The 12,742-nt window shown below is 43.7% G+C and overlaps 1 protein-coding gene across 6 annotated transcripts in view; it reads left to right on the top strand.

Annotated features, from left to right (window-relative positions):
- The window catches only part of RUFY1 (RUN and FYVE domain containing 1), a 744,748-nt gene that overhangs the window by 315,162 nt on the left and 416,844 nt on the right, over window positions 1-12,742 (top strand). For all 6 annotated transcript variants that reach the window (XM_030213172.1, XM_030213171.1, XM_030213174.1 and 3 more), the window contains one exon: window positions 3,346-3,415. In XM_030213172.1, coding sequence (XP_030069032.1) covers window positions 3,346-3,415 — 70 coding nt within the window. The remainder of the gene's footprint in view (window positions 1-3,345; window positions 3,416-12,742) is intronic.

Raw genomic sequence — 12,742 nt, forward strand, 5'->3', positions numbered from 1 at the left:
ACTCGTCAGCCTTGAATACCACTTCTGGCACCGGTATATCTCTCAAATCTTCCTCAGTGAAGACTGAAGCAAAGAATTAATTTAATCACTCTGCTATGGCTTTGTCTTCCCTGATCGCCCCTCTTACCCCTCTGTCATCTAGTGGTCCAACCGATTCTTTTGCCGGCTTCTTGCTTTTAATATACCTAAAAAAATTTTTTTTTACTATGTGTGTTTGCCACCAACGCAATCTTTTTTTCAAAGTCCCTCTTTGCGTTCCTTATCAGCGCTTTGCATTTAACTTGACATTCCTTATGCCGTTTATTATTTTCAGTTGGTTTCTTCTTCAGTTGTCTGAAGGATTTTCTTCACCACTCTTTTTAACTATGCTGGCTGTCGTTTGGTGTTCCTCCCTCCTGTTTTAATACATGGAATATATTTGGCCTGGGATTCCAGGATGGTATTTTTGTTCCTATTTACATCATGCTCACTACTTGACAGTATTAATTTGCAATCTTTTGTCTATTTATTTTTATTTAAGGACACCTTATCTACTATGGGTCTCTTTTGTAGCCTCACTATTAGGATACCCTATCTTCCCTGTTTTGGTGATATCTTTAAAAGATACCTTATTCTGACCCATGCGCTTTTGAGTGACTGTCGAATGGAAACGTTGCACTTGGCCATTGTAGCGATTCGGAAAGGGGAGCTCCTCACTTCTGTACTTGATGGAAGCCTATCTGCACATCCCCATCCGAACGGCTCATGAGCATTTTTTTTCGGTTTGCTGTCTTAGAGAAGCATGTTCAATTCTGTTCACTGCCGTTTGGTCTCGCGACGGCACCCCAGACGTTTTCCAAGGTCATGGTGGTGGTTGCGGCAGGGCTGTTCCATATAATGTTGCACAAGGGTTAATGCTTTGTGAAGATCAGGTGTTTTCACTTAAGTTAATTAAAAAATGTTTCCACCCTGTGTGACGTGGTATTAAAAGCAGAGCCTTTTGAGAGCACAGCTTTTCATCCATTTTGATACAGAAAGTGAAAGTGCCTTGGTGCTTTGTAGCTTTTACTACATGAGACGTGGGGGTAAGTTTTTGTCATGACAATAAATTGTAGGAAGTTTCTAAGTTAGGCACTATAGTATTTGCTGCCTCATGATTTGACAACTTTTATCAATTGCACAATCCTCTTGGTAATGTCTGTGGCATTATGGTTTGTTATACTTATTGAAACCCTTCTGTTTGGCAATACAGTCTGAGGTATACAGATTTTTTTCTTTTGACACTTGAGTTAAAATGAAAGTCAGTATTTTATTGCTTATAAAAATCATTTTTGCTATGTTTTAAAAGAAATATTGAAGACATTTTATTAAATGAATGCTGATGTGAGAAACATATGTATGTGAACAAAAGCCCTGTTAACCCTTTGTCACTATTCAAGATGCCATTTGTATAATTAATTGTGATTGGCAGATAACAAAATAAATGCAAATTTTAAAGGTATTCTGTCACTAGCTAAAATACCATTAGCAGTTACAAATAAAATTTACATAATTAATTGTAATTGGCAGATAACGAAACAAATATACCCAGAGCTCCAAAAGATAATAGAAGCCCTGTTAATGCTATAATATATGTGTGTGTATGCATACACACACATACATACAGTGGTGGAAATAAGTATTTGATCCCTTGCTGATTTTGTAAGTTTGCCCACTGGCAAAGACATGAGCAGCCCATAATTGAAGGGTAGGTTATTGGTAACAGTGAGAGATAGCACATCACAAATTAAATCTGGAAAATCACATTGTGGAAAGTATATGAATTTATTTGCATTCTGCAGAGGGAAATAAGTATTTAATCCCTCTGGCAAACAAGACCTAATACTTGGTGGCAAAACCCTTGTTGGCAAGCACAGCGGTCAGACGTCTTCTGTAGTTGATGATGAGGTTTGCACACATGTCAGGAGGAATTTTGGTCCACTCCTCTTTGCAGATCATCTCTAAATCATTAAGAGTTCTGGGCTGTCGCTTGGCAACTCGCAGCTTCAGCTCCCTCCATAAGTTTTCAATGGGATTAAGGTCTGGTGACTGGCTAGGCCACTCCATGACCCTAATGTGCTTCTTCCTGAGCCACTCCTTTGTTGCCTTGGCTGTATGTTTTGGGTCATTGTCGTGCTGGAAGACCCAGCCACGACCCATTTTTAAGGCCCTGGCGGAGGGAAGGAGGTTGTCACTCAGAATTGTACGGTACATGGCCCCATCCATTCTCCCATTGATGCGGTGAAGTAGTCCTGTGCCCTTAGCAGAGAAACACCCCCATAACATAACATTTCCACCTCCATGCTTGACAGTGGGGACGGTGTTCTTTGGGTCATAGGCAGCATTTCTCTTCCTCCAAACACGGCGAGTTGAGTTCATGCCAAAGAGCTCAATTTTTGTCTCATCTGACCACAGCACCTTCTCCCAATCACTCTCGGCATCATCCAGGTGTTCACTGGCAAACTTCAGACGGGCCGTCACATGTGCCTTCCGGAGCAGGGGGACCTTGCGGGCACTGCAGGATTGCAATCCGTTATGTCGTAATGTGTTACCAATGGTTTTCGTGGTGACAGTGGTCCCAGCTGCCTTGAGATCATTGACAAGTTCCCCCCTTGTAGTTGTAGGCTGATTTCTAACCTTCCTCATGATCAAGGATACCCCACGAGGTGAGATTTTGCGTGGAGCCCCAGATCTTTGTCGATTGACAGTCATTTTGTACTTCTTCCATTTTCTTACTATGGCACCAACAGTTGTCTCCTTCTCGCCCAGCGTCTTACTGATGGTTTTGTAGCCCATTCCAGCCTTGTGCAGGTGTATGATCTTGTCCCTGACATCCTTAGACAGCTCCTTGCTCTTGGCCATTTTGTAGAGGTTAGAGTCTGACTGATTCACTGAGTCTGTGGACAGGTGTCTTTCATACAGGTGACCATTGCCGACAGCTGTCTGTCATGCAGGTAACGAGTTGATTTGGAGCATCTACCTGGTCTGTAGGGGCCAGATCTCTTACTGGTTGGTGGGGGATCAAATACTTATTTCCCTCTGCAGAATGCAAATAAATTCATATACTTTCCACAATGTGATTTTCCGGATTTAATTTGTGATGTGCTATCTCTCACTGTTACCAATAACCTACCCTTCAATTATGGGCTGCTCATGTCTTTGTCAGTGGGCAAACTTACAAAATCAGCAAGGGATCAAATACTTATTTCCACCACTGTAGATAAAGCTCAGATAAATTATAAACTGCTAATTCTAATGCTAATTATAAATATATATTGAAATTAATAATATTGATTTTGATTTTATTTATATGAAATCTTTTGGCAGTTGCATGGTTGGAGATCTTCAAACCAAGGTGGAGTCTATAGAACGGACGAATTTAAAATTGATGGAAGAGGTTTGTAGATAATTTTTATGTATAGAACAAGTTCAACATAAGTATGTATTCACTGTTGTGTTGAATGTTTATATTAGTGACTGTGAGCCCTGTCGGCCCATGTGATTGGTGCGTTAGGGTTTAAATTTCATTTTTTTTTTTGTTTTTTTTGCCAATGCCATTCAATTTGTGGTAAGGACCAGTGTACTTGCCTTGACGTTTTTTTTCATGGCTGTCTAATAAGATGAAGCTTAACATGAAAAAATGTGAGGCACTCTGGGTGCCTTGCAGTGCGAGGAGGTTAATGTACTCCGTTTATATAGTGGGCTACTGGTAGAGATGAAGGGAATGGTATAAAACCTGATCTGTCTTTTGGATGTTGAGTGGTCCTTTAGCCACAAGTCTCAAATGTAAAGTCTGCTTTTGGTGGTTTCTATCTTTTTTCATCAAATGTGGTCCTGTTTACCAGCACATGATTTATGGTCATTTACTTATTCACTGGTATGGTACAAATTATTTATTTAATTTCTTGTATACCACCTGCAAACGTAAAAGCTATCAGTGGTGTACGGTTAGAGTCAGGTAGAGTAGGTATTTTTCTGTGCCTGGAGACTTCACAATCTAAGTTTGTACCTCCAGGCAATGGAGGGTTAAGTGATTTGTCCAGGATCACAGGGAGCAGTAGTGGGATTTGAAACAGATTCCTGTGGTTTTCAGCATGCTTCTCTAACCATTATGCTACTCCTCCAGATTAGTATTGTAATTTTTGTATGGTAGCCTTCCAAAATAATAGGGAGCAGGCAAATCGTACAGAACACTGCAGCTAGGATTCTGACTAGTGCGGGGCATAGAAAACATGTTGTACCATTGTCTATAGCTTCCTTGTCATCTATACCAGACCAGTCCAGACTAGTGGGTTGTGTCCATCTACCAGCTAAAGGAGACGGGGAAAATAGTTCCAAGTAAACCACCCCTTAAGGTATCGTGCAGCCTGGAATGTTCAGTATTTTCTCTGTCTCTTAGCAGATGGTGGACGGATCTTGCAGCTGCTCTGGATTGCTGGCTGGTAGCTCCTGTCCCAGATTCTTCTGGTGACAGTGGAGCCAGGGGTGTGCTGGTAGCTGTGTTGGGGCTAGTTTTACATGATATTCAGTGGTCCTGAGCAGGGCCGGCTCAACCCGGTAAGCGAGGTAAGCATGGCAGGGGGGCGCCAACCTCTGGAGGGCACCGCCGTGCCATGCTTACCGTCACCGCTTACCTCAGCTCCCGGACCCTCACCACAGCCCAGCCCTTAGTTTCTTCCGCCGGTACCTGCGCCGCCCTGGGGGATTTAAATATTGTATTTATATTTACCTCCGACATCGCAGCAGATGCGCAGCTTCAGTGAAAGCGCTGCCCGATGTCTCTAGCCTTCCCTTTGCTCGTTCGTTCCCTCTCAGTGTCCCGCCCTCGCAAGGAAATGATGTCAGAAGAAGGCAGGACACTGAGAGGGAACGAATGAGCGAAGGGAAGGCTAGAGGAGACGGACAGCGCTTTCACTGATGCTGCGCAGCTGCTGCGATGGAGGTAAATTTAAATATAAGATATAAACCAGAGAAGAGGGTGGGCAGGTGGACATGGGAGCAGGAGGGCAGGGGAGAGAGGAGCATTGATCGATGGACATGGATGGGAGGGCAGGGCCCAGGAAGAGAGGAGAAATTGCTGGACATGGAGGGAAGGGCAGGGGAGAGAGGAGCATGGATGGACATGGATGGAAGGACAGGGCCCAGGGAGAGAGGAGAAATTGCTGAACATGGAGGGGAGGGCAGGGGAAAGAGGAGAATTGCTGGATATGGATGGATGGAGGGGGGCAGGGGAGAGAGGAGCATGGATGGACATGGATGGGAGGGCAGGGCCCAGGGAGAGAGGAGAAATTGCTGGACATGGAGGGGAGGGCAGGGGAGAAAGGAGAATTGCTGGATATAGATGGATGGAGGGGGGCAGCAGGGAAGAGAGGAGAATTGCTGGATATGGATGGATAGATGGATGGAGGGCAGGGGAGTTGCTGGACATAGGTGGGTGGAGGGGAGGGGAGAAGAGAGTTGCTGGACATGGATGGAGGGGAGAGCAATGGAGAGAGGAGGGTTGCTGGACATGGGTGGATGGAGGGGAGGGCAGGGAGAGGAATTGTTGGACATGGATGGAGGGGAGATAAGAAATTCTCGACATGGATGGCGGGGAGGGAAGACGGAGGAAGGAGATGCACATGGATGGAGGGGAAGGGAGAGAGAAGAAATGCTGGACATGGATGGAGAGGAAGGAAGAGAGAGGAAGGAGATGAGATGAGGGAAAAGGAAGAGAGGAGAAAAGCTGTACATGGATGGAGAAAATAGGCAGAAGCTGGATCCACTGGACAGTCAAGTCTGCGGAGGACCCAGCTTTTACTTACGGATATAGAGCAAGAAATGAATCAGAAAGGAGAAAAGTAAAGAAATAAATGGAAAGGAAGCCCTGGAAACAGAGTTAAGAGGACAGATTGCAGCAGAATCGGATACTGCGCCAGCATGATCAGAAAAACAAAGTCACCAGACAACAAAGGTAGAAAAAAATCATTTTATTTTCATTTTAGTGTTTGGAATATGTCCACTTTGAGAATTTACATCTGTTATCTTATTTTGCAATGTATAGCAATGTGTTTCTATTTTTCTGGTATTGTGCTACATGCAGAGTCTAACTTCTTAGGATTTCAGGTTAATTTTTGAAGAATTTGAAGAGGGGCTATCTCTTCTGCATGTGTGACTGCAAGGTTGCAAGTGTCTGAATAGGGATCTGTTTGTTGGATTCTGAGATTTTGCTAACACATTGTTTTTTCAGAGTTGGCAAGACTGTCTGTACTCATAATTCCTGGTGTGTATGCTAATTTGGTTTGTGCCATTTTGAGTATAATGGAGCTGTAACAGCTTACAGAAATTATTTATAATGAAAACAAAAAAAAAACACGTTATTTTTCTTCTATATTGGTGTAATATTTTCAATGATGCCATGGTTGGTAAAAGGGTTGTGACTACTGTAGGGGCGGAGCCATAGTGATCCCGCCACTGGATGGGTAGGGGCGCCGACTAATAGGCTGCAGGAGGGCGTCAGAAACCCTAGGACCGGCCCTGGTCCTGAGTTCCTCATCTGCCAGCTAGGGTGATATCCAGTGACCCTGATTCTCTCCCCTACCTCCCCTGGCTGTCTTTCTAGCAGGGTGATGGTTGATTGTGACATGGAGTAAATTGTCTCCTCTGTGGAGGTTCTTCTCTTCTGTGATGATAGGTATATCTGAATTTCTGTCTCTGAAGTAAGCTTTTATTTATTCCTGTCACTAGTGAAGAAGATTGTAAAAAAAAAAAAAAAAAAAAAGAGAGAAGAAGAAGAAAATTTGTTTTTCCTTCTTTCTCTTGCCTGTTACCTGATTTATTTTCCCACCTTTGGCAATGTATTCTAGGGGGCCGCTTGCGAAGTTTCTTTGGCTGCAGGCTCGGTCTTTTTAGTCCAGGGCTATTTTTTCATTCCTGTCAGCCTTACGCGGCTGTTGGTCAGTTCTTTTCTTTTTCAGACCATCCGGTCTGCTGCTTCACGCATTTTGCTTGAGACGCCTCTGCTATTTGATTCTTGTTTTGGCAGCAATTTTTCCTCACTTCCTTAGGGAGGTTCTGGTTCTCTCGTCCCCATGGATCCCTCCTGCCTGCTCTGATTTGTCTGCAGGGTACTTTCCTTCTGGCGGGGGTCTGAGTTGCCTTTGGTGTGCAATTGCTAGCTCAGATCCCTCTTCTGTACTCTCGGGAGCGCCATTCTTGCCAGTCTTTTGCTTGGATTCAGTTCAGTGTCTCTTTTTGGGAATGTGCCTTTTAAGGACTAGTTTGCCACAGCTTTTCCTTGCTTTCCCTTGCTTTCGGGCAGGAATTTAGCGTGGCACAGGCGGATTTTGCCTTAGTTTCAGGTGCCTCTCTCCTGGCACATTTGGCACTCCTTCCTTTTTCTGTAAGGGGCGCAGTTCTTTCCTGCTGAGCAGATCTATTGCTGTGCTTCTGGATTATCGCCTCTTAGCTCTGCGCTTTTCTCTACTTTTCTGCAGGGAAGTGGCTCTTTTCTAGGTCTGGAGTTTCTCTCCCTTAGCTGGTTTTGCCTCGGTTTGGTGTTAGTGGGCAGCTGCTTCTTTGTTCCTGGCCTGGCGAAAGTTGTTTCTTCCTCACTGCCTTATGGCTGCATTTTGCTCCCTATGGTCTGAGGATTCCAGATCTGTGGTACTTACCTCCCTCTTGGCAGGAGTTCTTTCTCTACGTTGACTGCTGCTCCATCTCAGTTGCCTAGGAGGGCGGTCATTGTGACTCAGACCACTTGGGGGCCGAGAGTGTCTCTTGGGGCACGGGGCTTTCTCTTCTTGTAGTTTTAGTCCCTCTGTGCCAGGGGAGTACAGCGCCATGTCTGCATTTCCACAAGTTGTGCTCCTTTCTTATTGGCCTCCTGGCAGCACCTTCTTCTCTGACTGTTCCCCGGGGCTCCATCTATGCATTTTGTTTGTTGAGCACAGCTCCATCACTGCATGTTGAGTGCAGCTGCATATTGAACGCAGCTCCATCGCTGCATGTTGAGCACAGCTTCATTATTCCGTGCAGTTCCATGGTGGGCATGGCTCCATTGCTGCATGTTGGGCACAGTTCCACACAGGGCTGTGGAGTCGGAGTCGGCAGCAATTTTGGGTACATTGAGTCGGAGTTGGAGTCGGCAAAAATGTACTGACTCCGACTCCTCATACATTTGAATAAAGTACTTCTCTGCTGTGAATAAAACTTAGTACCTAGTTGTTTCACTAGTGTGAAGTCCAGCTGAACTATTTTGCTGGAGAGCTTCCCTCTGCTCAGTCTCCCTTTGCATTTACTGACCTGCTGTAGAGCACCTCCTCTCTGACCCCACAGTGAACTTAAGATCCAAGAGAAGATCATTCAGCACACACAGATAAGGCAGCAGAGAGACTCCACCCAACTTCCTCTCTCTCTGCAAGAAGAGCTTTATATTTTAGTGGAAGTGGCACACCATTCAGAATGGCAAAAAGAATGTCAGGAAACATGACAAAGTCTGCTGTTTATGAACACTTTACAATATCAACAGATGGGAAACATTATGTATGTCAATGTATTATAGAAGATGATGATGGTGAAAAAGCATGTGATGCAAAAATTAGCAGTTTCAGTGGTTATGAAAAAAATGCACCTACAAGAGCATCAAATTTAAAAAGACACTTGCAGCGTTTCCATCCTAAAGTGTTAGAAGCTGTGAATGAGAAAGATAGCAATGAAAACATTCCATCTATTTCCGGGTCAATAAAAGATCAGAAATCTACTGGAGGCCAGACACAACTATCAAGATTTTTTACAGCTGACAAAGTTACTATAACGACGACACCAGAAAAATTCAAAAACCACATCATTGAAATGGCAGTAAAGAATAGTATACCACTATCTTTTTTTTCACAACCAGCCTTTTTAGGCTTAAATGGAGAAATGGCTAAAAAGCTTGGAGTTTCTCTGGAACGAGAAAGTATAAGGAAACTTATACTTGAAAAGGCCAAATGTAAGAAGGAAGAACTAAGAAAAAGTCTGAAGGGACGTTTTGTCTTTATTAAAATGCATGCACACGTCACAGAGTCAATTATTTTGCAATTAATGTTAGATTTGCTGATGAAAACAAAAAAACAATAATCCGGACATTAGGAGTAAAGGACACTCAGGCACATCATACCAGTGAGTATCTGCAGAAGTTAGTGGAAGGTGTTTTAGAAGATTTTGAAATTAAAAAGGAACACATTCTATGTATTGTAACTGATAATGCTTCAAATATGTTAAGCACAATTGAAAAAATGAAGGAAGTTGATGAAGAAAGCAGCATGTAAATATCAGAAGATGACAGTTCTGCAATTCAAGAAAGCTGTGAAAGTTTGGATGATATTGCTGAAGAAGCATCTAAGCTTATTACCATTCAACATATGCGTTGTGCTGTTCATACTCTGCAACTAGCAATAAGAGATGGATTGAAGGATCGTCATGCAGCTACACTAATTAGCAAATTGAGGCAAGTAGCTGTTGCAGCCAGGATCCCTAAAACAGATGCTATTCTGAAGAGACGTGCTGGAAAAGGAGCCATTTTGGATGAAGCAATGCGCTGGGGAAGCACTTACTTGATGATAAAGCGTTTGCTTGAACTAAAAGACTTTCTTGAAGAACTGGACAATGTAAATGTTTCATTAAAAGAAAACCAGTGGGCTCAAGTTACAGAATTAGAAAGGCTACTTTCTTACCCTTTTGCTGTTACCAAGAAGCTGCAATATGAAGATTTAACACCAGGTAAATTCTTCTTAGAATGGAAGGGCTTGATATATAACCATAACAAAAGTGGGGGGGTTAATTGTTGATGGCATTGTATCTTCAATGAGGAAAGGAGAGGAGCTCTTGCTGGATAATCAAATTCTCTTAGCTGCTATTTATGTTGATCCAATGAGCCGAATTTTGTTGAGCAGTGACCAAATTGCTACAGGAAAACAGGCACTCTATGACATAGCAGTTCGCATGAAAGGGTTGCTACCTGAAACTCATAAACCACTGGATGAAGCTAAAGCTATAAATGCTGGTGGTAATGGTAACTCAGGTTCATCCTCTTCAAATGAAGAAGAGAATTTTCAAGCCTATTTGGACAAAATGGAAGCTTCAAAAGCAAAGCGATGTCAGTTAAGCATGGAAAAGCAACCTGTAAATGTCCATATAAAGAAATTCATGCAAGAGTTTTTTAAAGGATTAAAAGAAGTGGAAAAGTTTGACCGCTCATTAAAACTGACTATAGAAGAAGCCATCATTGTTTATCCAGAGATTGTCAGTGATGCAGCTAGAACCGTAATAGCAATGCCACCCACCCAAGTCAGTGTTGAAAGACTGTTTTCAGCACTGAAAATAATCAAATCAGATTTAAGGGCTTCTATGAAGGAGGATCTGGCAGAAGCAATTCTGTTTCTAAGAACAATATATTAGTTAATTTTGGATTATGTTTAACAGCTATTCTACAGCTATATATGTCAAGTTTAAATAATATATAAGTTGTTTTAGGTTTTCCAAATGTTTTTGGTTTATGTAGGTTAACTTTGATTTTGTTCTAATTTCCAAAGGAGGATGTTCTAGAATTTCCAAAGGATGTGGTTGTTCCAGATTTTTATACTTGCTAATGCTATGATGACTTTATACTTGATAAAAAAACAATAAACATAATCTTGTTTTTTTATGTGTGTTTTTTTGTTTATACTTTAGGATTAATGAATATTTATAGTTTCTTTAATAAATAAAATAAAAAGTCACAATGACATAGATTTTAAACCCAAACATTAACATGCAGCCTTGCATGCTGCACTCTTTCAGTCAACATGCAAAAAAAATACATATTAAAAACTGAGGAGTCAGAGTCGAAGGATTTTTGTACCGACTCCACAGCCCTGGTTCCACAGTTCCAGGTTGGCTTTAGCTCTATCACTGTATGTTGGGCACAGTTCCAGGTTGGCTTTAGCTCCATCGCTGTATGTTGGGCAAAGTTCCACAGTTCCAGGTTGGTTTTAGCTCTATCGCTGTACGTTGGGCACAGTTTCACAGTTCCAGGTTGGCTTTAGCTCCATCGCTGTATGTTGGGCACAGTTCCAGGTTGGTTTTAGCTCTATCGCTGTATGTTGGGCACAGTTTCACAGTTCCAGGTTGGCTTTAGCTCCATCGCTGTATGTTGAGAGGACAGCTCTATCATGGCATGTTGAGTGAAGTTCCTTGGCTGCTTATTCTTCAACCTTTCATCTCTGCATGTTGAACGCAGCTCCATTGTCACATGTTGAGTGTAGTTCTTTCTCTGCATGTCTTAGCGTGGGGCACAGTCCTGTGTCTGCGTGTAGAACACGGCTCTGTGTCTGCCTGTGGAACGCAGCTCCTTGTCTGTGTGTGGCATGCAGCTCTCTCTTTGCATATGGAACACAGCTCCCTGTCTGCGTGCAGAGCGCAACTCCACCACCTTTTGAGTGTAGCTCCATCTCTGTGTGTTTAGCACAACTCTTCTCTGCAGATTGGGCGCAGTTCCAGGGTGGTATGTGGAACACAGCTCTGTGACGGCAGGTGCTGCACAGCTTCATGTCTGCGTAGGAAGCATAGCTCCTTGCCGGCGTCTGGAGCGCTGCTCCTTGTTGGCGTCTGGAGTGCTGCTCCTTGCCGGCGTCTGGAGCGCTGCTCCTTGTCTACGTTTTATACACAGTTCCATCGCTACCGCAGCTTCAGTTCTGCAGGTACCTCTAACATCCAGCTCTTTCAGTGGGGCACTGCTTATCCTCTGTCTGTTACTCTCAGCTTCATATCTGCTTGTTCAGTGCATTTCTATCTTTGCCAGAGGTGTGCAACTCTTTCTCTGCCCGTGGTGCATGGCTCAGTTTGTGTGCTTTGAGTGCAAATCCATTTGTTCTCATTGAGCAAGGATCCTACTCTGCCTGATGAGCGCAGCTTCGTTTCTGTCCCTTGAGCACAGTTCCGTCTCTGACTGTGGAGCGTATTTTCACCTTTGCCTGTTGGGCACTGTTTCACCTTGTCGGTCATCCCCAGCTCTTTTCTGCGGGTTGGATACAGTAACTTCTCAGCAGCTGTGGCATGCTGTAGTTTAGATTGCTAGACAAGGCTGTCTTGTCTCCTGTTAGCTACCATTCCTGTGGCACCTTTTCTTCCCATAGCCTCTTGGTGGCTGGCAAGAAGGTTCTCCATTGCTGGAGTTTGAATTCGTCTCTGCTCCTTTTGTGGCTACTTGGCACCTTGGGGATCTTTTCTCCACAGTGTGGCTCTCGACTCTTTCTTTTTGTCTCCTTTTATTATCTTGGCTCTGTTCTTTCATCCCTAAATCCAGAGTGAGCTGGTTGAGGAGTACTCTTTCTACGGTTGTACCCTGGTATGCTGCTGCCCTTTTCTTCATGGTTCTCCTGGAGAGACTAGCGCTCCAGTTAGTTGGTTCTCTCGACTCTGGAGTCTCTTCTTGTTCTGTGGAGTTTGATTCTCTCACTAGGCACAGGTCTGGGTGGCTCCTGGGCCTTGCTTCCTTTCTTCTATGAAGTGTGGCGCACTGTTGGGGTTGCGTACTTCTAGTACTTGTTAGGGTCGCTTCATCTGACCATCTTGGACTCAAGGCAGACCGGCAGGTTTGGGAGTTAGTCTTTGTCCTGCCGGGGTTCGGAGAAGTGGATCCTGGTCTAGGAGAGACAGTTCTTCTCCTTGTTGCTCGGATATGAGTGTTGCCTTCCTTCCAAGGGGGGTCCTTTTGCATGAGTAT

This window comes from Microcaecilia unicolor, chromosome 8, assembly GCF_901765095.1.
Source record: "Microcaecilia unicolor chromosome 8, aMicUni1.1, whole genome shotgun sequence".
Classification (NCBI taxonomy): Eukaryota; Metazoa; Chordata; class Amphibia; order Gymnophiona; family Siphonopidae; genus Microcaecilia; species Microcaecilia unicolor.